This window comes from Somniosus microcephalus, chromosome 29 (assembly GCF_052327205.1).
Source record: "Somniosus microcephalus isolate GS21.2 chromosome 29, FLI_Smic_1.0, whole genome shotgun sequence".
Taxonomy (NCBI): domain Eukaryota; kingdom Metazoa; phylum Chordata; class Chondrichthyes; order Squaliformes; family Somniosidae; genus Somniosus; species Somniosus microcephalus.
Window position 1 is genome coordinate 18,807,464 of NC_141015.1, and position 27,183 is coordinate 18,834,646.

Sequence of the window (27,183 nt, forward strand, 5' to 3'; positions counted from 1 at the left end):
GTCCAGTAATTCCGGTCCCAATGCGTTAGTACGGACGGGGTACTCACGCGTGGGCCCGTTGGAAGTGCCGGATTCCAGCATGCACAGCGCATGCGCGGAAAACCGGCATTTCCTCTCCTCTGAACCAAGGGGTTAAGAGGCGGTTCCCTAGCGACGTTGGAGGCAGCGCGTACGCGTTGAACTTCGTTTTTTTTGACAGGTTTGTCCGTGTGTGAAGGCCTCCACTTTTTACGAATGTAAAAAGCAGACGTAAGGACTTAGTTTTATAAGGTAAGTGGTCTAATAATTAAAGTTAGAAATTTTTTTCCACAGGTTTATTATTTTTAAAGAATTTACAGTAAGGTAAGTGTATTTTTGGACCCGATTTCTTGAAAAAAAAATTTTGGAATAAATTTGAATAATTGTTTAAATTAGTTTTTTTTACAGTTATTAATAGTTAATTTAATTATTGGAATGTTTTTTTAACTTTTATTTAAAGTTTAAGTAGTGTTTTGGGCACCTGGACTTTTCATGAGTTTGACAGATCTAATAATAATAATAATCAACTTTATTGTCATTGTTCATGCACAAGTGCAGTACAACGAAATGTAGGCTTGCGGCTCCCGAGAGTGTATATTTTGATTAAGACATTTAACATTCAACATTCATTTGGCTTGTAATACATAAACATAAACATAATAAAGTGCATTGGCAGATGTGCAGGCTTTAGAGTTTATTTGTGGAGTTCAGTAGGATGACAGCCCTGGGAAAGAAGCTGTTCCTAAATCTGGTCGTTCGGGTGCGAATGCATCTGTAGCGTCTCCCAGATGGCAGGGGGGCGAACAAACTGTGGCTGGGGTGGGTAGGGTCTTTGATGATGGTCCGTGACCTCCGTAGACAGCGTTTCTGGTATATGTGCTCTATGGTCGGTAGCCGGGTGCTGGTAATGCGTTGGGCAGTTTTGACTACCCACTGCAGGGCTTTCCGGTCATAGAAGCTACAGCTGCCATACCATACTGTGATACAGTTCGTCAGGATGCTCTCTATTGTGCAGCGGTAAAAGTTAGAGAGGATCAGGGGTGACAGGTTACATCCCTTCAGCCTCCTTAGGAAATATAGGCGCTGCTGGGCCTTCTTCACCAAAGAGGAGGTATTGAGGGACCAGGAGAGGTCTTCCGTGATGTGGACTCCGAGGAACTTAAAGCTGTCCACCCTTTCCACCACAGCCCCATGGATGTGGATGGGGGTGTGACTTCCGCCTTTAGACTTCCTGAAGTCCACAATGATTTCCTTGGTTTTCTTGATGTTAAGGGCCAGGTTGTTATCGGCGCACCACTTCACGAGATGCTGGACCTCCTCCCTGTAGGCTGACTCATCGTTGTTGGTGATCTGGCCTACCACCGTGGTATCATCCGCAAACTTGATGATGGTGTTGGAACCATGAACAGCCACACAGTCGTGGGTGAAGAGGGAGTAGAGGAGGGGGCTCAGCACACAACCTTGTGGGGCCCCCGTGTTCAGGGTCGGGGGGGGGAGGTGTGGTTACCTAATTTGACAGACTGGGGTCTGTTTGTTAGGAAGTCCAGGGTCCAGTTGCAAAGGGAAGTGTTCAGGCCAAGAGTGTGGAGTTTGGTGGCCAGCTTGTTGGGGACGATAGTGTTGAATGCTGAGCTGTAGTCTATGAACAGCATTCTGATGTAGGTCTCTTTACCGTCTAAGTGATTCAATGCAGAGTGTAGAGCAGTTGTGATTGCATCCTCCGTTGATCTGTTTGCACGATAGGCAAACTGGTGTTGGTCAAGAGAGGCGGGAACACTGGCTTTGATGTGAGCCAGGACCAGTCTCTCGAAACACTTCATTATGATGGGTGTGAGTGCGACAGGTCGATAGTCGTTCAGACACGTCACAGCCGTTTGCTTTGGCACAGGAATAATGGTAGCGGTCTTGAAGCATGTAGGGACTACTGCCTGGGCCAATGACAGATTGAAGATGGCGGCGAAGACATCAGCCAGCTGATCAGCACATTCCTTGAGTACCCGTCCAGGGATGCTATCCGGTCCAGCAGCCTTACGTGTGTTCGCTCCGCGTAGAACACCCCTTACGTCGGAGGTCGACAGAGTGAGCACCTGGTCTTCCGGGGGTGGCAAGGCTTTGGTAGCCGGCTCCCTGTTGTCCCTGTCAAAGCGAGCGTAGAAGTTGTTAAGCTCCTCCGGAAGGGAGGCATCGCTAACCGGGGGGCTGGTGTTTTTACTCTTGTAGTCAGTGATGGACTGGATGCCTTGCCACATGCACCGGGGGTCCGAGTTGTTGTGGAAATGATCCTCAATCCGCAGTGTCTGTTTCCTTTTGGCAGTCCTGATACCCTTTTTTAGGTTGGTCCTTAAAAGGTGGACCAATATCGGGTGCAGTCTAATCGCAACTCATCATTGTTGCAGGCTTTTTTCACTACTTAAAGGGGAGGTTCATTGATGCTGCAGCATCTCATTCTCAGCATTGCTGGCTGTGCAGCTGCCTCAGCAAGCAGAAGCACAACAAGGAGAAGGAGCCGGAGGACTGAAGCAGCTGTGCTCATGGCAGATCCACGTCCCAGGGAGAGAGCCCGCAGATTCTCCGATGAAGCATTGGAGGCGTTCGTTTTCGCTGTGGAGAGACGGAGGGCGGTGCTCTACCCAACAAGTGGCCGGAGGCCCTCGCCACAAGTCTTCTGCATCATGTGGAGGGAGGTAGCCCAGCACGTCTCGGGCAGCACTGTGGTCCCCAGGGCCCACACACAGTGCAAGAAGAGATTTTGCGATCTCACTCGGGTGGTCAGGGTGAGTGAATGCTTCAACAAATACTACATACCACCATCTGTACCACAATCTTCACACACTGCCCAAAGCACCACACCCCCAGCATTCACCCACCAACAATCTCTACCTACCAACACTCACACCCACATATCTCAACTTGTACACAATGACAGCTATTCAACTATGGCAGGCACATCACCCAAACACATTGCTCCACACTCACTCACACACTTTCCTTTCTCTTGCAGGCCAAGGTGGCTCACAATAGGAGGGAGCAGGAGCACACAGGCGGGGGACAAGCCGACACCCAACCACTGTCTGAGCTGGAGAATCGAGTGCTGCATTATTATTGGGCTCCAGATGGTGGGCACCGGCGATGTTGACATCCTTGGGGAAAAACAACGGTATGTTCAACCCTACTCCTTCTTCTCACATCCCACTTCCCCCTCACCCCACAAACGTTTCGCACTTTCCAGCTAATCATGCTGTATGCATGAATTTCTCCCTTCCTGCCCCCCTCCCCTCACCTTAACCTGACTCTTGTGCCTTTATGCTTTCAGATAATGAGCAAGCACCTGAGCAGCCTGTCCCTGGCACTGTAGAGAGCGAGGTGGGGGAAGAGGAGGAGGAACAGCACACCACGTCACTGCATGTCTCACCCGCAGACACCAGCTCAGATACTGGCACTACGCGTACTTTAGAGGCTAGTATAGTAGCGGGATCTGCACAGGGTGAGGCACCGGGGACGACAGGGCTGCAGCAAGACCAGGGGGAAAGGGTAGCTTGGGGGCCAGCTCCCTGGAGGGCGGGTTCGCGCTTCATAGGACTCAGATGAGGACCTCGATGGGGAAGCCTTTAGAAGGAGGTTGATGGGCATGCACACAGAGATGTTGGGTGCAATGGCAAGGGTGCTCGAGAGCCTCTCAGCAATGATGAGCCTGGAGGAGCTCGCCTCCAACATTGCACAAGGCTCTGCGCACACCATGGAGCCCATCATTTCCAGTCTGCAAAGGATGGTAGTCTCCCAGAGAGACCGTGGTGACCCAGACCTGATGCCGCGTGTGATGGGCGATCTGGCAGCTTCCATTGCAGCACAGGCATTAGTGCTGTAATGCAGTCTATGCTTGGTGGCATCCAATCTCAGACTGCTCTCATGCAGTCTCAGCTTGATGCCACGCAAGCTCTAACTGCTGCCACCGTGGCTGGGTCTACCACCGTCGACTGGGGCTTTCACGGAGTCGCAGCAGGCCAGCAATCTGTGCTCCAACAGATTGCTAGGGATACTGAGGTGCTCCCCCGGCGGTGTGGCAGTGAGTCAGGGGAGCAGGAACCTGCTGTCCTCTCTCAGGATGACAGCATTTCTGCTCCCACCACTGCCACTCTTCCATTGCCCTTGTCGCTGCCTGTCATCCAGCCAGCCCAGACTGCTGCCACCCATGCTGAGGTGGGGCAGTCTACAGCCGGGCCTTCCAGGTTCAGAGCTGGTCGAGGACGTCCTGCAAGGCCATCTGAAGTCTTCCACATGGATACTCAGCAGCCTTCCACCAGCCATGCTGCAACCACTGGGCCAACACTTTGCAGGAGCTCTAGAGCATGAAAAGGCACAGTAACGACAGGCACTAAGGGATTGCACAAGGGTGAAAAGTAAATATTTTTGGTGTATATATGTGTCCACTTTTTGATGAATTTATTACTTCACTTACCATCCTTTTGTGGTGTCTCTCATTTCAGCTTTGCGCTGTGATATGGCCTGCGAGAGGGATTGAATGATGGGGATGCGGTGAGCAAAGGGGATCTGGGGTTTAAGTCATCCTGGTGTGAGGCTGGAGGTCTGTTTGGAGGAGGTGGCAGAGTTCTCCTTGGTGAAGCGGAGCTGTCTAATACACTGCTCTTCGCTTAATTGAAGGTAGGAGAAGTGCTCTGGGAATACCCTCGGAGGGTAAGGCCTCCTGATGAGAGCCCTGATGTCCCTCCTCCCTCTGCGCACATGTTCCCGTATTTCTCACTGCCTCCGCTCCCTCCGCTGTAGATCCTGGCGGGCGAGGTGGCATGCCAGTACAGCCCCCATTAATGTTCCCAAGTGTAGCAGTTTGAATCTTTGAAGAATAAATGTAGCTACTTTTTAGTTGCCAGAAGACCCCTGAAACAAAAGAACCTTGAAATTACTGAGTGAAACTTGCAGTGAGTGAAACTAACAAAAAACCACTGAAACTGCACTAACCTGACAGCTGCGAGTGATTACTGATGACCCCTTTAAATAATGTCCCTGGAGCCGCCTTCCTGGTGCTGCACGCCAGCTCTCCCTGTCGGTGTTTACTCCAGGCGGTGAGGTAAGTGGCGAGAATCAATTTTGCAAATCGGGCGGTCAGTGAGCGTTGCACACTCGCTGACGCCTTGGCGTTGACGTTCCCGGCAATACCTCTTACCGGTGGCACTACGGGGGGTGGGGCGGCCAGATTTGGCGTGCGGCACTGGATCAGCCTTGCCCCGCCGATACTGGTCTAACGCCCCATTAGCACCATCTACTGGTGCTAACGGGAGGCGCTAAGGGGATGAATTTTTCCCCCAAGATGTTGATAAGGTATAAGATGTTGATATGTTATACGACACTGATAAGACGTAAGATATTGATACGGTATAAGATGTTGAAACGGTATAAGATATTGATACGGTATAAGATATTGATACAGTATAAGATATTGATACGGTATAAGATGTTGTTACAGTATAAGATATTGATACGGTATAAGATATTGATACGGTATAAGATGTTGATACGGTATAAGATGTTGATACAGTATAAGATATTGAAGAGGTCCCAAGTGCTGCTGCTCCAGCTTTGAACTGGACACCGAGAGAATTACTCCGGTCCTGGTTCATGATCTTGGAAGTATCACAAATTAACCACTTTTGCTCAGAAACCACTTTTGCTCAGAAACCACTTTGGCAACAACACAGTAGGCTGTTATGTTCAGATATTGCAACAGCGTCTTATCCATGACGCGTTCTCTGACCTGGGGCATTATTTTCTCCAGAGTTTGGAAGATGTCAGGTTGTGGATATTAATAGCTTGAAATTCTTTCTCAGTGCTGAACAGTTTAAGAGTCAGCGGCAAGCAGTTGAAGTGAATAACCTGCCAGGAATGCCATAAAACTAGCACATTTTGCTTACTGTCCTTTTTAAACTCCGAACCATGGGTAAAGAGGCTCTGGTCAGATATACCGGCTGTTGCCCTCCATGCCAGTGATATGCAAACCCATTGCCACTGCCTCCTACTCAGTGTATTGCCTAATTCTATGATTTAGTAGATTGGCACAAAATAGATCTTCAATAATGTTTGGAAAAGCAGCCATAATTATTCCAAGACTTTGCAAGCTGTTACTGCCTGTGGTATTTACACTATCAACACACAGCGTGAGGTAGCATGGAAGATTGGCCTCTAGCTGATGCAAAGTTGTATGTTTTTACAACAAATATTTAATTCCTTAAAATAGGCCTAATGCCAGTAGGAGGCCAAGGGGAAGGAGCCCGTAGCATTAGGGAGTGTCTCCAACATCCTCACACCTATTCCATAAACATGAGGACTGTGCTAAAAATCTTCACACCAATTCCTCATATGTAGGGAGTGTCTCTAAAATCTTTACTCCCATTTCATGTGTATTGGCGGCATCTCTGAAATTCTCAAACTAACTCCCTGAATGTAGGATTTATTCTCTGGAATCCTCGAACTTACATCACGAGCATAGGGACTGTCTCTAAATTCTCACACAGGCTCCCTGAACATAGGGACTGTCTCTAAATTCTCACACTGGCTCCCTGAATATAGGGACTGTCTCTAAATTCTCACACAGGCTCCCTGAACATAGGGAATGTCTCTAAATTCTCACACAGGCTCCCTGAATATAGGGACTGTCTCTAAATTCTCACACAGGCTCCCTGAACATTGGGAATGGGGGGGAAATTCGGTTGGTTTGTGCCTCCCATTAGTGCCTTAAGAGGGCGCTAATGGGGCGCAAAGCAACTAGCGCCCGGGCGCGGCGATGTTTGCGCCGCTCGCAAAATTGACCAGACATTTTGCGGCGGCGCTAAACACTACCGCCATGATCTCCTGCGCCCACAGATCATGACGTCAGTCTAGCGTGCAACGCCCTGGTAGCGCCCCGGACCGGATATTGAGTGGCGGCCCCTGCCTTACCGCCTGCCGCCAGCAACAACAGGTTGAGGGGAGCGTTTTGCAGTCGGGACGGGACTGGAGGAGCGTTATTTAAAGGCGACCGCTTCCTGCCTTTTTTTTCGGCGACATTTTTGCACCACACATTCTGAGTGAGAGTGAGAGAGACTTCTGGAGATGTTCATCACTGTGTTGAGGAGTTTTGTGTACTGAGCAGCACTTTACAGGTTCATTTTGATTTGATCTACCTTGTATCGATTTAGAAGAGACTGTGGGGGCTGCACTCTGAGCTCTTTCCCTGGGCCTCTCCATTGTTCTTTCCAACAGATTTGATGTACAGGTCTCTCCAGGCCGAGATTCAAGGCTGCAATGAGCAGGGTGTGGATGGAGAGCAAGATCGACCCTCCCCTTTAAGAACTGGCCGGCGCCAGTCTGTCTGTGTTCCATTGCTGACTGACATCACATGAGCTTCGCCAGCGCTCTGAGGTAGCGCCTCGCTCCTCGGCGTTAGCGCCTTAAGTGAGGTGTGTAGTGCCTGATTTCGCGCTCCAATCACTTCCAGGGGCGATAGAAGCCAAGTTTGCAGTCGGAGGCGATAATTAGCGCCAGGCGCTAAACTTTGCGTCCGGACGATAATAGCGCCCCAAACGGGGCGATATAGAATTTCTCCCCCAATATCTCTAAATTCTCACACAGGCTCCCTGAACATAGGGAATGTCTCTAAATTCTCACACAGGCTCCCTGAACATAGGGACTGTCTCTAAATTCTCACACAGGCTCCCTGAACATAGGGAATGTCTCTAAATTCTCACACAGGCTCCCTGAACATAGGGAATGTCTCTAAATTCTCACACAGGCTCCCTGAACATAGGGAATGTCTCTAAATTCTCACACAGGCTCCCTGAACATAGGGAATGTCTCTAAATTCTCACACAGGCTCCCTGAACATAGGGAATGTCTCTAAATTCTCACACAGGCTCCCTGAACATAGGGAATGTCTCTAAATTCTGAACAAACAAGGAACCTGAACATAGGGAATGTTGCTGAAATCAGCACAGTTACTCCCAGTAAATGGGGAGCATTTGCAAATTCTTACACATACTTCCTGAACATAGATAGCATTTCTACAACAGCAGCAACTTGCATTTAAATCGCAACTTTAACACAAGATAACCTCCCAACCTGCTTCACAGAAACATAATCAGACAAAAAAAATTGGCACGGAGACAAAAAGGGAGACGTTTGGAAGGTTGACTAAATGCTTGGTCGAAGTGCTGGGTTTTAAGGAGGGCTTTAATGCAGGAAAGGGAAGTGGGGAGGCAAAGGGCTTTTATTTTTTCAGTGGTCCAACATTTTTATTATTTTCAAACCAAATTATAGGATGCGCTAATGTTTTCATAGGCTTGGGAGGAGATCCACGTGGGATGTTGGCGCCTGACCTAAAATGTGGAGAAGGGGTTCGGTCCTTCCTGGCCTCCCGCGAAGGAGTTCTCACCACTTTGCTGTGGACGGCACTGCTGACGCAGTAATGTAATTTCGCGTAGAGTTTGGGCAGCATGCATCATCAGAGACGCTGGCCTCCGAAATATCTCGGACTGCAGCAGCCTCCACAATGTTTCGGATGACAAACTTCTTAATGGCTTTGTCTTTGGGGACGCAGCGGGCACAGTTTGTGCAGCTGATGGGCTGGACGTGGCCGCGGCCCTTCTTGGCACGCCCGTGATTCCTTCACTTCTTAGTCATCTTCAGCAAGAGTCGCAAAGGGCTTTAGGGAGGGAATTCCAGAGCTTAGGGCCTAGATGAATGAAGGCACGGCCGCCAGTGGTGGGGCGAAAGGATTAGGGGATGCACAAGATGCCAGAATTGGAGGAATGAAGAATTCTTGGAGGGTTGGAGAGCTGGAGGAAATTACAGAGATAGGGATGGGTGAGGCCATGAAGGAATTTAAATACCAGTATGAGCATTTTAAATAGGCATCGGGGGACTGGGAGTCAAAATAACTCAACAAGCATAGGGAATATGAGTGAGCGGGACTTGGTGCGGGATAGGGTACTAAATTCTTGTACATACTTCCTGAACATAGTGAGTATTTCCAAAGTCTTCAGACCTCTCTACCTGAAAGTATGCTGACTCCTTGGACGACATGATGTTTTGATTCCCTCATGACTAGCAGTTATATGATTTAAACATTGCAATACATACGTAGCATGCGGTATCAACTCAAACTGCTTTGATACTGTTCAGCCTCCCTGCCTGCATGGTCAGTGAGTATCCAATGGAAGAACTTCCAATCTTCCAAGTTCACCTAATGATACCGAGCGTGCCTTGACTTGCTGTTTTTGTGTGAAAATCTGTGCCAATTTCTATAAATAATTAGAAATTAAACTGCGAATGATGGAAATGTGAAATAGAAACAGAAAGTGCTGGAAACACTCAGCAGGTCAGTCTGCGGAAGGAACAGAGGAGTTTAAGTTTCGTGCAAAAACCTTCTTCAAAACTGGAAAAAGTACATATGACCCGCAGTTAAAAAGAAACCGAACAAAGGGAAGTGGGAGGGGAGAAACACACACACAAGCACACACACACACAACCACACACACACACACACACAAGCACACACACACAACCACAAACACACACACACAAACATACACTCGAATGAGAGAGCGAGTACAATGACCTATAAAGTGCTAAATGGAAAACAGGAGAAGGTTAAATGGCTGAATTGATGTTAACATGAGACAACAGGAAGAAGCATAATGAAAGAAATTAAAGATATTTAAGAGACAGAGACTGAGGCGGTGAGGAGCGCAGGGGGAAGTAAGGCATGTCCGATTTGAAAAGCTAACAAAATGGGACAGAATCCAACAGCCAAGAGAAGACAAAAGCAGGTCAGAAACCAAAGGTGTCCTAGCCTCTGTACTGCCTGCAACCATAAAATTATCCCTTTACCATGTGTGATGATGCAGGTGATATTTTTTCAGTATTCTATGGATTTGATGTCATTATATTTCTGTTACTGCAAAAGATATTTTAATTTACAAATGAGAAAACTAGAACCATTAAGGTAGTTGATAAACTGAATGACCTAATGGTGCTTTATACTGGTTTGAGATCTCACTGTGGTTCAATGTGCCACTTCTCACTAATGGAATAGAGACATAGAAACATAGAAGATAGGAGCAGGAGTAGGCCATTCGGCCCCTCGAGCCTGCTCCGCCATTCAATGAGATCATGGCTGATCATCCAAACTCAGTACCCTGTCCCTGCTTTCTCCCCATATCCCTTGATCCCTTTAGCCTTAAGAAATAATCTAACTCCTTCTTGAATATATTTAATGAATTGGCCTCAACTGCCTTCTGTGGTAGAGAATTCCACAGGTTCACCACTCTCTGGGTGAAGAAATTCCTCCTCATCTCTGTCCTAAATGGCTTACCTCTTATCTTTAGACTGTGACCCCTGGTTCTGGACTCCCCCGCCATCGGGAACATCCTTCCTGCATCTAGTCTGTCTAGTCCTGTTAGAATTTTATAAGTTTCAATGAGATCCCCTCTCATTCTTCTAAACTCCAGCAAGTATAAGCCCAATCGACCCAATCTCTCCTCATATGTCATTCATGCCATCCCAGGTATCAGTCTGGTGAATCTTCGCTGCACTCCCTCCATGGCAAGAACATCCTTCCTCAGATAAGGCGACCAAAACTGCACACAATACTCAAGGTGTGGTCTCACCAAGGCCCTGTACAACTGCAGCAAGACATCCTTGTTCCTGTACTCGAATCCTCTCGCTACAAAGGCCAACATACCATTTGCCTTCTTAACCGCCTGCTGCACCTGCATGCTTATCTTCAGCGACTGGTACACAAGGACACCCAGGTCTCGTTGCACTTCCCCTTCTCCCAATCTATTGCCATTCAGATAATAATCTGCCTTCCTGTTTTTGCCACCAAAGTGGATAACTCGCATTTATCCACATTATACTGCATCTGCCATGCATCTGCCCAATCACCCAACCTGTCCAAATCATCCTGGAGTTTCTCGGCATCCTCCCCACAGCACACACGCCCACCCAGCTTTGTGTCATCTGCAAACTTGGAGATATTACATCTAGTTCCCTCGTCTAGATCATTAATATATATTGTGAATAGCTGGGGTCATAGCACCGATCCCTGCGGTACCCCACTAGTCACTGCCTGCCATTCGGAAAAAGACCCGTTTATTCCAACTCTTTGCTTCCTGTCTGCCAACCAGTTCTCTATCCAACTCAATACCTTGCCCCCAATCCCATGTGCTTTAACTTTACACGCTAACCTCTTATGCGGGACCTTATCGAAAGCCTAACTCTAGGTTCTTCCAGGCTATACATTAGGTTTATTTAGAAATGCAAGGGTTAATCAAAGACAACCAGCAGAAATTTCTTAAAGGCAAGTCGTGTTTGACAAATTCAATAAATAGTTTTAAAGAAGTTACAGGGAATGCATTGATGTGGTGTATATGGATTTTTGTAAGGAGTTTGAAGAGATGTATCACAGAAAGTGTATTACAAATATCCAGACATATGGTATAAGAGGAAATGTGGCAGCATGGATAGAAAGTTGGATGATGGACAGAAAACAATGGTTAATGGCAATGTGATCCCACCACCAAACGTTTCTTCCCCTCACCTCCCCTTCCAGCATTCCGTAGGGACCGCTCCCTCCGAGACACCCTAGTCCACTCCTCTAACACCCCAAACAGCCCTTCCCCTTCGCCTGGCACCTTCCCGTGCAAGCGGAGGGGATGTAACACCTGCCCCTATACCTCCCCCCTTCCCACTGTCCAGGGCCCCAAACACCCCTTCCAGGTGAAACAGCGATTTACTTGTACTTCTCGCAATCTAGTATACTGTATTCGCTGCTCACGATGCGGTCTCCTCTACATTGGGGAGACCAAACGCAGATTGGGTGACCGCTTTGCGGAACACCTCCGTTCAGTCCGTAAGGGTGACCCTGAGCTTCCGGTCGCCTGTCATTTTAATTCTCCGCCCCATTCCCACTCAGACCTCACCGTCCTCGGGCTCTTGCATTGTTCCACGGAAGCTCAGCGTAAACTCGAGGAACAGCACCTCATCTTCCGATTAGGCAGTCTGCAGCCTTCCAGACTCACTATCGAGTTCAACAATTTCAGATCATAACCTCGGCCCCTATTACATTTTTTCTTGTAATTTTTCCACTCCTTTTCTCCCCACCCCTTTCCTTTTGTTTCTCTCTCACACCTGGCAGCTATCTCTTGCCCTGCCAGTACACTTTACACCTAATCTCAGCCTATTACCATCTCGTCTAGCTTCTAATACCTTTTATTGTCTCTTTTACTCCTTTTGTTTCTTTCACTTCTTTTGTCCGATCGCAGCCCTGCCTTCGATCTATTTTCTTTTCTTTCCAGTTTTGAAGAAGGGTTCGACCCGAAACGTCAACTCAAATTTCTCTCCACGGATGTTGCCTGACCTGCTGAGTTTTTCCAGCATTTTCTGTTATTATTAATGGTTAATGGGTGTTGCTCAGATTAGAGAAGCTTTGGAAGTGGTGTACCTCAGTGATCAGTGCTGGGTCTACATTTGTGCTCAATATAACAGATGGTTTGGACTTAGGAAGACAGGAAAAAGGAAGAACTTGCATTTATATAGCGCCTTTCACGACCTCGGGACGTCCCAAAGGCTTTACAGCCAATGAAATTCATTTTGAAGTGTAGTCATTGTAGTAATGTAGGAAACACGGCTGCCAGTTTGCACATAGCAAAGTCTCACACACGGCAACGTGAAAATAACCAGATAATCTGGGGAGAAAGTTCAGATTTCTACTACCCTTTTTGTGAAAGGTAATTCCTAATTGAACTCCTGAATAGCTTAGCTCTAATTTGAAGATTATGCCCTCTTGTTCTGGATTCTCCCATCAGAGGAAATAGTTTCTCTATCTACCCTATCAAATCCTTTTGTCATTTTAAACAGCCTCAATTAGATCGCCCCTCAACCCTCTAAACTCAAGGGAATACAAGCCAAGTTTATGCAACCTGTCCACATAATTTAAACCTTTAATTCCCAGTATCATTGTGGTGAATCAACGCTGTACCCTTCCAAGGCCAATATATCCTTCCTAGGGTGTGGTACCCAGAAGTGAACACAGTGCCCCAGATGGGGTCTAACCAAGGCTTTGTAAAACTGAAGCTTAACTTCCTCCTCTTTGTATTCCAGTTCCCTTGAGATAAAGGTAATCATTCCATTAGCCATTTTGATCACTTTTTGCACCTGTCTATTAGCTTTTAATGATTTGTGTACATGGACACCCAAATCTCCCTGCTCCTCCACAGTTCCTAGCTTCTCACCATTAAGAAAATATTCCTATTTATCTTTCTTGGATCCAAAGTGGATGATCTCACACTTCCCCATATTGAACTCCATTTGCTACAGTTTTGCCCACTCACTCAGTCTGTCTATGTCACTTTGTAACTTCCTGCTCCCACCTGCACAGCTCACTGTGCCACCTAACTTAGTGTCATCTGCAAACCTGGATATGCAACTCTCTATTCCTCTATCCAAGTCATTAATATATATGGTGAAAAGCTAAGACCCCAATACAGATCCCTGGGGAACACCACATGTCACATCCTGCCAATCAGAATACATCCCCTTCCTGCTCTCCTACCTCCCAATCAATTGTGCGCTTTCATTTTTGCTTACATTTGAGATTATTTCCATGGAGCAGAGAAGGCTAAGAGGAGATTTAATGGAGGTTTTTAAAATGATGGAGGGTTGGGATATAGGGGATGGGGAAAAACGATTTCCTTTAGTTGGGGAGTCTTTGACGAGCGGGTCATCAATTTAAAATTGTCACTAAGGGAGAGAGGTTAGGAGAGATTTTTTTACACAGGGGGTTGTTGGAGTGTGAAATGCTTTAGCTTAGGGAATTGGTGATGCAGAGACCACTGTATCTTTTAAGAGAAAAGTAGATAAGTATTTGAAACCAAGGAAGATGCTGGACTATGGGGAGATAGCAGGGCAGTGGGATTAGTTTGGGATAGTTCTTCACCCATGCAATGCAAATATTCTTCACTCTGTTGTTCTGCTGTGAGGAGTTAAGACTAGCCGCTTCACTGATCTTGCTTCCAGATCTTCAGTGAGAAATTATAAACAGCAGCTGCAGTACAAAACCCACTTTAGAAAAGTTCCTACAACTCTACAGTAGGGAGAGAACCCCACCCAATCACTGAGTGAGGTGGTTGATTCTATGCTACTTGCAAGTCCCAAGAAGATTGGTACAGGAAACTCTTTTTTTATCCGGCACCAACGGGACCGGCGTGCTGCTGGTTGATCAAGAAGTCCAGATTACAGAGAGGTATACTTACTGTTAAGTCTGTGTGTTCTAGTTATTGTTAATAAGAATCACTGCACACAGACCACAAGAGTAAATTCAACAGGTCTTTACTAGTCGGAGGTCAGGCTGAACTGCCCAATAAATCATTACACAGCACTTATATACCGGTGTGGTCACCACCGGTATTACAGTATACAGCAGCCAAGATAAAGTAGTGCATCTCTTAAAATAGTTCTCTTAAAGGTGGAACGGTTACATACACCACACTTACCAAGGTACGAGAGCCCCGTACACGGCCACAGGTGCAGGAGCCCCGGTTACACGGCACTTGTGCAGGAGTCCTGGTTACACGGCCACAGGTGCAGGAACCCCGGTTACACAGCCACAGATCCAGGAACCCTGGTTACACAGCCACTAATATATAGTAAAACTTACCTGAACCTACTCCTGAATTTTGCCGGTTAAGAGAGAGTTTCCTGTACCTGTTTTCATAGAATCATACAGCACAGAAGGAGGCCATTTGGCCCATTTTGCCTGTGCCAGCTCTTTGAAAGATCTACCAATTAGCCCCACACCCCTGCTCTTTCCCCATAGCGTGGCAAATGTTTCCTTTTCAAGTATATATCCAATTCCCTTTTGAAAGTTCCTATTGAATCTGTTTCCACCACCCTTTCAGGCAGCGCATTCCTGATCAGAACAACTCGCTGCTTAAAAAAAATTCTCCTCATCTCCCCTCTGGTCCTTTTGCCAATTATTTTAAGGCTACATATAGTGACACCACAACTCTCGACCAGAGTGGAGATGATTGGGCAATTCCCCTGTCAACCACGCCTGGAACAAATGATGTGCCAACTGACTTCTGCCCCTGAGGAAAACAACCCAAACACATTGGCAGCTTTCCCCATTTCAAATCCTCTTGCGCTTAACTCCCACGCAAGGATTTGTTTTAACTTGCGGGGTATCTTGTAGGTTGTAGCAACAGTTTACACAGTGATTTTGGAAAACCTCACCCACACTATTTCTATAACTTACGCACATAGCTGGGTTAAACCAGGGTCAAAAACCAGGGGGCACAGATTTAACGTCTTTGGTGGAAGGTTTAGAGGGGATTTGAGGGGAAATTTCTTCACCTAAAGGGTTGTGGGGGTCTGGAACTCACTGCCTGAAAGGGTGGTAGAGGCAGGAACCCTAACCACATTTAAAATGTACTTGGATGTGCACTTGGGATGCTCTAACCTGCAGGGCTACGGACCAAGAGCTGGGAAGTGGGATTAGGCTGGATAGCTCTTTGTTGGCCGGCGCGGACACGATGGGCCGAAATGGCCTCCTTCCGTGCTGTAACTTTCTATGATTCTATGATTCTACGAAACCAACAACCAGACAGCAGTTAAACTTTCATTTAAGTGAATTTACAAAAGAATCTGTGAAATAATGAACACTCCATCCATGTTTTGGATCGCATCTTAAATAAGATCCTCTGCAATTAAGGTTTTAGGAACATTAGGAACAGGAATAGGCCATTCAGCCCCTGGAGCCTGCTCCGCCATTCGATTTGATCACGGCTGGTCTGTACCTCAACTCCATTTACCCGCCTTTGCTCCATATCCCTTGATACCCCTACCCAACAAAAATCTATTGATCTCAGTCTTGAAAGCTCCAATTGACCCCCAGCATCTGCAGCCTTTTGGGGTACAGGATTCCAGATTTCCACTACCCTTTGTGTGAAAAAATGCTTCCCGATTCCCCTCCTAAATGGCCAGCTCTAATTTTAAGATTGATTCCCCCACCAGCGGAAATAGTTTCTCTGTACCTATCCTTTCGAATCCTTTTAACATCTTAAACATCTTGATCGGATCACCATTCAAACGTCTAAACTCAAGCGAATACAAGCCAAGTTTATGCAACCTGTTTACCCAACCACATTGATGCACCTTCAACTTGGACTGCTAACCTGCCAGATCGTTAACCAAACCTACCGTATATTTCCACTGGATGATTGGCCTCAATTTTAACTCCGGCTTTGATCGATGTGTGTATGGGGGAGGGGGGCAAGCAACAGGCTCCCATGCTGAAGGCCGGTGAGATTTTAACACCCAGGCCCCGTTTCCATATTCAGGCTCCGACAGGAATCACTGCCTGACTGGCGGGCGGGAGTGGGAATTCAGGCAGCAGGGAGGGGTCATGTGTGAAACCTCAAGCAATACAGGGTCCTCAGCAGTCAGTTAAGTGGTGAGGATGGTGGGGGGTGGGGGGAGGAGGGAAGGGGGGAAAGCTCAGGGTAAGGGAGGCCCAAGATTTCCGTAATAACAACATGAAAACGCTGGAAAAACTCAGCAGGCCAGGGCAGCAGAGAAACAGAGTTAACATTTCAGGTCGATGACCTTTCATCAGAACTGGAAAAAAGCAGGAAATGGAACAGATTTTGGGACTGGGAAAAGGGGGAGGGGATGAAAGAACAAAAGGGAAGGTCAGTGACAGGATAGAAAGCAGGAGAGATTAAGAGACATTGAGAGACATTAAGGCCTCGATTTTCATTGCGCCGTGGAAATCGGGGGTCCCGACCCCATCCCGACACCAACCCTCCTCCATGCCAATTTCAAAGAAGGCGGGTACCCGCCCCGCACTGGGACCTGCCTTTCCGAGGCGGGAAGGGATTAGTGCCAATTAACTGCCTGTTAACAGGTAGTTAACAGGCAGTTTGTGGCCTAATCCCTATTTTTAAGCTTGAACTGTGGGAATCCCGACGGCTCCAAACCACGCCAAGTTGGAGGAGTCGGGCCGTCGGGTTGAAGGACTTGGAGGGGTCGAGATGTCGGTGTTCAGGTGAGTGATGTGTGCATGAGAGCAAAGGTAAGTGTGTTTGGTGTGTGTAAAGTGATTAAAGAAGTTTTACATACATTTTCTTACCTTTTCAGCCTTCCTTCCTTTAGGTTCGGGGAGCCCCTCATCTCACCGGCACAGAAAGCCGAATGGCTGCGAACTGTCAAAAGTGACAGCCTGCAGCTTTCTGTGCAGGAGAGATTTCTAACTGAGTCTGTGGAGAAGGACTCATGTTAGAAGTAAGACTGTCAGTGTTTGACAGCTTCAAACAGCTGTGAAACATTGATATTTCATCTGTTAAAACGTCTTGACAGATGAAGTGGCAATCTGTGACGTCACCTGTTGCCGGGTGGCCCTCAATTGGCCTGCTGAGCTCGCTGGGCGGGCTCAACAAGGTCAATCAAGTTAAAATAGCGTGGATTGGCCGCATCTCGGTGGAGGCGGGACTACAACCCCAAAAGTTGTAGTCCCGCCTCCTTCCCGACTTCTGAATGAAAATCACCCCCTAAGAGATATTCAAGGTGAGAGGAGGTGGTAATGGGGCAGGCTAAGAAACAAAGGATGGCTCTAGATGGGGTGTGAATTGCGCTGGCAGAATGAAGGAGAGCTGCCATGTGGGAGGGAAAAAAAGGGAATATATATATATGTGATAGGGGCCGAGGTTATGATCTGAAATTGTTGAACTCTATGTTGAGCCTGCAGGAGCACACCTGCAGCTCCCGGCTCACAAGGAAACGTAAATTTTTAAAAAAAAACTTACCTAGCTGGGCCTCCTCTGCCACTCGATCCAACACCTGGCTGGTTTGACCTGGTGGGGTGCTCCCCCGATTAGGCCTCAGGTTAAAATCGTAGATCGGGCCCTGTTGACGTCATCGGAGCCTGATCTGCATATTTAAGGAGGACCCCACCGGCTTGGAGCAGGGGCCCTTACAGTCTGCCATTCAAAATTGCAGTCAGTCAGATCGGGATGGGAATGGAGTTTGTCATCCCCCTGCTCCATTCCAGCTGCCCCCTGAGTTAAAATCGAGGCCTACTAGTAACGATTTAACAGACTGTCACCGATGGTCAAGGTGGCGATGTACAGATGTTGTACAGTGATGGTAGAACTGAAGAAAATCACCTGTAGGTTTAACTGGGCCATCTGTGATTTCTCTTCACGAGCTGTACACATTTCGGTTGGCAATGCTTTCAGGCTCGAGTTCTCAACGTTTCACCTATTTAAGTCTGAAGGGATTAGGGTCACCAACTCTGATTGGACCTATTCCTGGGGGCTTCATCACTGACTTCCCTTCTCCAACCGCCCTGCCCCCTCACTCCCGCCATTGGTCGCCTGACACACCCATCCTCGCAGCGCACTGCTTTCCCCAGCCAATTGGAAAGCGAGTAGATGCTTCATTACCCAATTGGATGATTCTTGACTCTCAGTCAAATAGCCTTTTTCCTCATCTCCAATAACGAATAAACAAAAGTTTTAAAAAGAAAATGAAAAACAACACACCATTTTTAAAATGCCCCAATGATATTTCTCCCGGGGTGCTCGCAGCAATGTCCTGGAGATTAATCTTCAATTCCTGGAGACTCCAGGACAATCCTGGAGGGTTGGCAACCTTAGAAGGGAGCATGGAAAGAGATGAAGCTTTGTGGGGTTTTTTATTGGTTTGTGGGATCTGGGCGTCGCTGGCAAGGCCAGCATTTATTGCCCATCCCGAGTTGCCCTTGAGAAGGTGGTGGTGAACCGCCTTCTTGAACTGCTGCAGTCCGTGTGGTGAAGGTACTCCCACAGTGCTGTTAGGGAGGGAGTTCCAGGATTTTGACCCAGCGATGATGAAGGATCGGCGATATATTTCTAAGTCAGGATGGTGTGTGACTTGGAGGGGAACTTGGAGGTGGTGGTGTTCCCATGCATTTGCTGTCTTTGCCCTTCTAGGTGGAAGATGTCGCAGGTTTGGGAGAAACATAGAAACATGGAAACATAGAAGATAGGAGCAGGAGTAGGCCATTCGGCCCCTCGAGCCTGCTCCGTCATTCAATGAGATCATGGCTGATCATCCAGACTCAGTACCCTGTTCCTGCCTTCTTTCCATATCCCTTGATCCCTTTAGCCTTAAGAAATATATCTAACTCCTTCTTGAATATATTTAATGAATTAGCCTCTACTGCCTTCTGTGGTAGAGAATTCCACAGGTTCACCACTCTCTGGGTGAAGAAATTCCTCCTCATCCCTGTCCTAAATGGCTTACCCCTTATCCTTAGACTGTGACCCCTGGTTCTGGACTCCCCGACCATCGGGAACATCCTTCCCGCATCTAGTCTAGTCCTTTTAGAATTTTATAAGTTTCAATGAGATCCCCTCTCATTCTTCTAAACTCCAGCGAGTATAAGCCCAATCGACCCAATCTCTCCTCATACATCATTCCTGCCATCCCAGGTATCAGCCTGGTGAATCTTCGCTGCACTCCCTCCATGGCAAGAACATCCTTCCTCAGATAAGGTGACCAAAACTGCACACAATACTCAAGATGTGGTCTCACCAAGGCCCTGTACAACTGCAGCAAGACATCCTTGTTCCTGTACTCAAACCCTCTCGCTACGAAGGCCAACATACCATTTGCCTTCTTAACCGCCTGCTGCACCTGCATGCTTACCTTCAGCGACTGGTACACAAGGACACCCAGGTCTCGTTGCACTTCCCTTTCTCCCAACCTATTGCCATTCAGATAATAATCTGCCTTCCTGTTTTTGACACCAAAGTGGATAACCTCGCATTTATCCACGTTATATTGCATCTGCCATGCTTCTGCCTAATCACCCAACCTGTCCAAATCATACTGGAGTTTCTTGGCATCCTCCTCACAGCACACACGCCCACCCAGCTTTGTGTCGTCTGCAAACTTGGAGATATTACATCTAGTTCCCTCGTCTAGATCATTAATATATATTGTGAATAGCTGGAGTCCAAGGACCGATCCCTGCGGTACCCCGCTAGTCACTGCCTGCCACTCGAAAAAAAAACATTTATTCCAACTCTTTGCTTTCTGTCTGCCAACCAGTTCTCTATCCAAGTCAATACCTTACCCCCAATCCCATGTGCCTTAACTTTACATGCTAATCTCTTATGCGGGACCTTATCGAACGCCTTTTGAAAGTCCAAATACACCACATCCACTGGTTCTCCCTTATCTATTTTACCAGTTACATCCTCAAAAAATTCAGTAGATTAGTCAAGCATGATTTACCCTTTGTAAATCCATGTTGACTTTGTCCGATCCGGTCACAGTTTTCCAAGTGCTCTGCTATTACATCTTTTATAATGGACTCTAGCATTTTCCCCACTACCGATGTCAGGCTTACCGGTCTGTAATTCCCCATTTTCTCTCTACCACCTTTTTTGAATAGTGCTGCTGAAGAAGCCTTGGCGAGTTGCTGCAGTGCATCTTGTAGATGGTGCACACGGCAGCCACGGTACGCCGGTAGTGGAGGGAGTGAATGTTTAAGGTGGTGGATGGGGTGCCAATGAAGCAGGCTGCTTTGTCCTGGATGGTGTCAAGCTTCTTGAGTGTTGCATGGAGCTGCACTCATCCAGGCAAGTGGAGAGTACTCCTTACTCGTGCCTTGTAGATGGTGGAAAGGCTTTGGGGAGTCAGGAGGTGAGACACTCGCTGCAGAATACCCAGCCTCTGACCTGCTCTTGTTGCCACAGTATTTATGTGGCTGGTCCAGTTAAGTTTCTGGTCAATGGTGACCTCCAGGATGTTGATGGTGTGGTTTCCATTGTCGTTGAAGTTTGGCAATTGTTGTGTTCCTGAACCTTGTTTCCACAGACCTGTTTAAAGTAAGGTGTTGGAATATGGAATCAAATAATGTGCAATCAATCAGAACTGACTGAAGTGTTCCCCAGGACCAGATGCGTCACTGCATTTAGGTTTATACCATTTAGTGAGTCTACCAAAAAAGGAATGCTGTTACCTCATAATGACATTTTAAATGGAAATAGCTCACCCCCACCCTCACCCCTTATTCAGACTCGCCCTTTGTTAAGCAGGAGTGGTTTGCTCTTATAAAAGAGGTCTTGTGATGAAATCGCCAGGGATACAGCCAGCCAGATTTGGCAACCCTAAACCCATGCCCATGTTGTAGTGAAACCTAGCGGGCACTGTAAGGTGGCAGTGCCACCTATTGTACCCATTACAAAAACAACAATAGACATTTCTACCTCCTGTACAGGGAGATATATCAAACTGCTAAATAGGGCAGAGGGGAAGCAGTGAGATCGCTAGACTTTTGTTAAGTAAGAGCATCAAAAGATATAAATCGAATGCAGGTAAATGGAGTTGAGGTAGCAACCAGCCGTGATCTAATTGAATTGCGGAACAGACTCGAGGGGCTGAATGGCCGACTTCTGCTCCTGTGTTCCCAGTGGAGGTGAGCAGAGGTGAAAGGGAGGGAGAGTGGACATTTTTGGGAGGTAAAGGTAGGGCCAGAGACAGATTTTGAGATGGTTTTTGAAAGCAGGAAGGGAATTTGCAAGGGAGAGGGATCTCGGGAGGATGTTGCCGGAGGGCAGGGGTATAGTGACTGAAAAATGGACTAGGGAAAAAGAAGTAATAAACTGTAAAAGGAAATCCCAATGCAATGCCAAGGAGATAGACATCTGACTCAATGGGTCTCCACCCTTGTTATCATCTTGATTGAGTCCCGGGAATGTCTATTTCTTACATGCAGTGAAAAGTAAAATCTGCTCATCTCTGTGCTTCACATTTTGTTAAAAAAAAAGCTTTTATTTAAAAGTTAAGTTGAAAACCCACTCAGATTTATTGTCCAGCTTACATTCAATTCATTTTCAAAAACAAACTGAAATGCTGTTATGGAAAAGGAAACCAATTGGACTTTTTCACTGAGAAAAATGGATTATTTAAAGTTTGAGCATAAGTAAAAGCTACAACAGTTATGCAATCCATGCAATCTGTCATGTGTGAAGTGGGTCTCTCATAAACAGAATTTCTGTTTTTACAAAAAGACTCGATTATAAACATTACCTGAATAAAGCTTAAACGTACACCATCAACTTCCCTGGGGATTGTTCTGATTGGCTGCCATAACTTTGGTGGAAAATTGTCAGTAACCCCATTTACGCATCTATCCACTCCAGCACTTAATAGATATATGTGCTTCTGCATACGGTTTATATAATACATTGTATAATGCTACCATCATTATAAAAGCAGACCCTCTAATTCACCATGAGCAATGCCTGATAAGATACGCTAGGTGACTGCTCAAAGCACTGGAGAAACATTTTCCAAAACTTTTCTCTGATTCTAAAGCAGGGGAGTGGGGCTAATTGGCTTGCTCTTTCAAAGGGCTGGGACAAGCAAAATGGGCCAAATGGCCTCCTCCTGTGCTGTATGATTCTATGAAAAGAGGTGCCAATCTTCTTGGGACTTGCAAGTTGCGTAGAATCAACCACCTCACTCGGTGATTGGGTAGGTTTCTCTCCCTATTGTAGGCTTGCAGTAGCCTTTCCAACATGGGCATTCTTTTGGTGCCGTTGATGCGGAGGTCTGACAGTCCTAGTCCCAGTCGTCTGGCTTCCTCTGTCTCATCACCCGTCTCCATCCCTGCCTCAGCTCATCTGCTGTTGAAACCCTCATCCATGCCTTTGTCACCTCCAGACTCGACTATTCCAATGCACTCCTGACCAGCCTCCTAGCTTCCACCCTCTGTAAACTTGAGCTTATCCAAAACTCTGTTGCCCCTGTGCTCGCTGACCTACATTTTGTCCTAGTCTGGCAATGCCTCGATTTTAAAATTCTCGTCTTTGCGTTCAAATCCCTCCATGGCCTCGCCCCTCCCTATCTCTGTAACCGCCTCCAGTCCCACTACCCTCCGAGATCTCTGCGCTCCACCAGTTCTGGCCTCTTGCGCATCCCCGATTTCCTTTTCCCCACCATTGTCAACCATGCCTTCAACTGCCTAGGCCCTAAGCTCTGGAATTCCCCCCAAACCTCTGCGGATTTACCTCTCTCTCCTTTAAGTCGTTCCTTAAAACCTACCTCTTTGACCAAGCTTTAGGTCGTCTATCCTACTATTTCTTTATGTGGCTTGGTGTCCATTTTTTTCTGATAACGTTCCTGTGAAGATGTAAAAGTCAGAATTTATTTTTCTCTCTGGAGAGTACAGGAGTGGCAGTCTGAAGGTAACTGATCCCTTTGGGATCATTTATCTTTGTTTCTTCACATCCTTGGGGCATTTAGTAGGCTCCCTACTGTGGTTTCCTCTTGGCCTAACAGGGCAAGCCAAGCGGAATTCCCAAGGTAGCCCAGGATGCCCGCAAACTGCTGCCAGGACCGAAGGGGGATGGGTGGAAAATGTCTTCCCTTCCTATCCACCCACCCCCCCCCCCCCCCGCCCCACCATCACAGGAAAAAAGCCCACTGTGTCTCACGGGTCATCTGGGTTTTGGATCATGGTTGTAATATTAAGCTGCTATATTTGGCCTGGCCCTTTAAGGAGAAGTGGTCTAAGTAGGATGTGGGGTCAGGTAGAATTTAATTAATGTTGTAATTTGTATAGATTGGCAATTTTGCTTCACCCCCTTATTAAGTCAAAGTCAGAAAAAAAGACAATGTTTCTTCATCCTTTTGTGTGTGTGTTTATATATTTAAGGTAGTTCAGTAATGACTTGTTGGTATTTTATTCAAGTATGACGTCTGGAGTGAAGTTTTTATATATTAATATAATAGGTAATATAATAAGTTCCTTGGCTTTTGTAACTTTTCTGTCAATTGTTGACCTGGAAGCTTAGCAGGAACGGGGAAGTAGAACTAGCTTTATAATTTGCACTCTGTATTCTTGAGAGGAGAGGACTGATTGCTCAGGAATGGAAAATGAATTTCCTTTCTACATCCAGCATTAATCTGAGTGGTGACTTGGAAGATAGTGGCTCATAGACATCTTTCTATTGTCTCTGCAGGACCTACAATGAGTCATGTGATGAGGACTTTGTACAGGTTGGACCCAAAGGATGTTGCACCTTAGATGACATCCCATTGGTCAGGTAAGAGAGCGTCTATTGCTACTCACTGAAACTAGTGATCATAGAATCATATAGCACGTGGAGACCATTCGGCCCATCGTGCCTGTGCTGGCTCTTTGAAAACTATCCCATTAGTCCCACTCCCTGCTCTTCCCCCATAGCCCTGCACATTTCTCCTTTTCAAGTGTTCTCTCAGGTCAGGGCTTTGCTTTGACACAATGCTGCACGGTTCGTTGACCTGTTATAACATTGTAAAGCCCAGCTCGATGCCTTCACATGCTAGCTAGATAGCAACTGCCAATGATCCTGCCTTGATCTTTATCAGATTGTCACTTTTGTAATGTTTAAGATGTTCATAGAAAAGTTACCATTAAGGATTCTGCTGCTTCAGGTCAACATTTTCTGGCTAACCTGGTCAACATCTTCCATGAGCTTAATCTATCCCTGATAGATGTCTAACCAAACTTTGGCATTTGTCTAATTTCTGTCTGTCTATGTGACTAGTCAATATCTGGTATTTGTCTAATCATTCTCAGCCATTTTTTCTAGTTGTTGTCTGGTATGTGCCTAGTTGATCCCTGGTATTTGTTTAGTCACTGGCCAGTATTTGTCCAGTAGATCCCTGGTATTTGTCTAGTCACTGGCCAGTATTTGTCCAGTAGATCCCTGGTATTTGTCTAGTCAATGGCCAGTATTTGTCCAGTAGATTCCTGGTATTTGTTTAGTCAATGGCCAGTATTTGTCCAGTAGATCCCTGGTATTTGTCTAGTCAATATGTAATATTTGTGTTCCTGTGCCTTGCTGAAATCTGGTGGATGTCTGGTTGGTATCTTCGATGTGTTTGGTTAATGTCTGGTAGGTATCTAGTTGGTATTTAGTCAATGTTTGGTGTGCCTGTTCCATATCTGGTCAATGGTTGACCACCGCACTCCCAGCTATTCTGTTTTATTTGTAATGTCCTGATATTAAACACCATCGCTGAAAAACAGTGCCAGTGCATAAACCTCTCAAATAAAAACAGAAAATGCTGGAAATACTCAGCAGGTCAGGCAGCATCTGTGGAGCGAGAAACAGAGTTAACGTTTCAGGTCGATGACCCTTCGTCAGAACTCCTCAAGCTGGCAAAGTTAGCCAGTTTATTTGTTTTATTAAAAAATGTAACCCCGCCCAGGTATTGACCGGAATTCAATCCGTTCAACACACTGAGATTGAAAGGTATTGTAGGAATTAACGAATTCTAACGAATAACGGAGATCGACACAAGAGAACAATTAAACAGGTCTTTACTCAACGGAGATGCCACAAGGACTGCCTGGGCAGCCCCGTGGTTTGTGACGTGACGTCATCGCGTTTGCCCACGTTTTCTCGCGCTCTTAAAGGGGCCACGCCCCGTACATGCAAACTCTATATACAAAACACAGTAATGCCGAACACAATGGTACAGGTTTAGGCTGGTGTTAGAACATCGTTAAAGAGAATTATATACAGTTAGCCAGAGTCATTCAGTGGTTCTGCCACATTCGCCCCCCCAGAATTCGCTTTAACGGACAAAGTCAAACGGTGAGGGGGTCTGACGAGCCTGTCAGAACGACTCCTGTACTCTCGAGGCGGAGGCTGCTGGGCGGCTGGCGGTCTGGCGGGCGGTCGCACTTGGTCTGCCGTAACGACGATGGGTGGCCGACCCCATCTCGGCGGTTGTGCTGTCTCGACGGGGCGGTGGAGGTCTAAATGTGCTGGCTTTAAGCGGTTGACCGAAATGTGGTCCAGTTTACCACCGACATCTACCGTGAAGGTTTTGTCCCCTGCTTCCAACACGCGGAAGGGACCGGTATATGGGGCCTTGAGCGGATCTCTATGTGCATCATGACGAATAAAAACATATTCAGCCTTGTGAAGCTCCGTGGGAACGTGTGACCTCTGCAGCCCGTGGTGCGAAGTGGGCACCGGTGCGAAACATCTGGCCGCCTCTTGGTGACTAGCAAGCTGGGCAGACGCGGACCATGGCTCCGTCGATGTTGGTAGGAAGTCCGCTGGGACTCGCAGCGGCTGACCATACACAAGCTCCGCTGATGAAGAGTGAAGGTCTTCTTTGGGGGCCGTGCGAAGGCCCAACAGGACCCACGGTAGCTTGTCTGCCCATCCAGCGTCCTGGAGGCTGGCCCTCAGGGCGGCTTTCATTGACCGGTGGAAGCATTCGCAGAGGCCATTCGCCTGTGGGTGGTAGGCTGTGGTGCGGTGTAATTTGACACCGAGTCCTTGGGCCACTGCATTCCAGAGTTCGGAGGAAAACTGCGGTCCCCTGTCTGACGAAATATCTGCGGGCACTCCGAAACGGGCGATCCAGGAGGAAATGAACGCCCTGGCCACGTCTGCTGAAGTAGTGGATGACAGGGGGACCGCCTCCGGCCATCTGGTGGTGCGGTCAACCATGGTCAGGATGTGTGAAAAACCATGGGAGGGTGGGAGTGGTCCTACCAGGTCCACGTTGACATGGTCAAAACGTTGCTCCGGAACTGTGAAGGTGGCCAACGGAGCTTTGATGTGGCGCTGTACCTTGGCCTTTTGGCAGACCACGCAGGTGTTAGCCTAGTCGCGGACATCTTTATGCATGCCATGCCATACAAATTTCGCTGACATCAGTTTCTGAGAGGCCTTCATTCCTGGGTGTGACAACCCATGTATGGCGTCGAACACTTTGCGGTGCCAGACGACCGGCACGACAGGGCGAGGATCCTGTACGGAGACGTCACACAACAGCATGGTACCTGCCGAATGGAACTTGACGTTGGCCAACTGGAGGCCAGTGATGGCCGTTCTGTAAGCTTGGCCTTCCGGGTCTGAGGCTTGGTCCGCTGCCATGAGGGCGTAGTCGATGCCCAAATGAACCGTATTGACGATCGCACGGGAGAGGCAGTCTGCCACCAGGTTGTCCTTACCGGCCACGTGCTGTATATCCGTGGTGAATTCGGATATGTAGGTCAGTTGACGCTGCTGTTGGGCTGACCACGGTTCGGCGGTCTTGGCCATTGCAAAGGTTAGC

The 27,183-nt window shown here is 47.3% G+C and overlaps 1 protein-coding gene and 1 pseudogene across 1 annotated transcript in view; one reads left to right on the plus strand and one right to left on the minus strand.

Moving 5' to 3' along the window:
• Nucleotides 1–27,183, plus strand: part of LOC147098513 (transmembrane protein 150A-like) — a 180,888-nt gene that overhangs the window by 70,477 nt on the left and 83,228 nt on the right. Inside the window, exon 4 of the mRNA XM_085970309.1 lies at nucleotides 24,081–24,164. Within this exon, the coding sequence (XP_085826435.1) occupies nucleotides 24,081–24,164 (84 nt within the window). The remainder of the gene's footprint in view (nucleotides 1–24,080; nucleotides 24,165–27,183) is intronic.
• On the minus strand, nucleotides 8,273–8,685 carry LOC147098514 (small ribosomal subunit protein eS26 pseudogene; annotated as a pseudogene).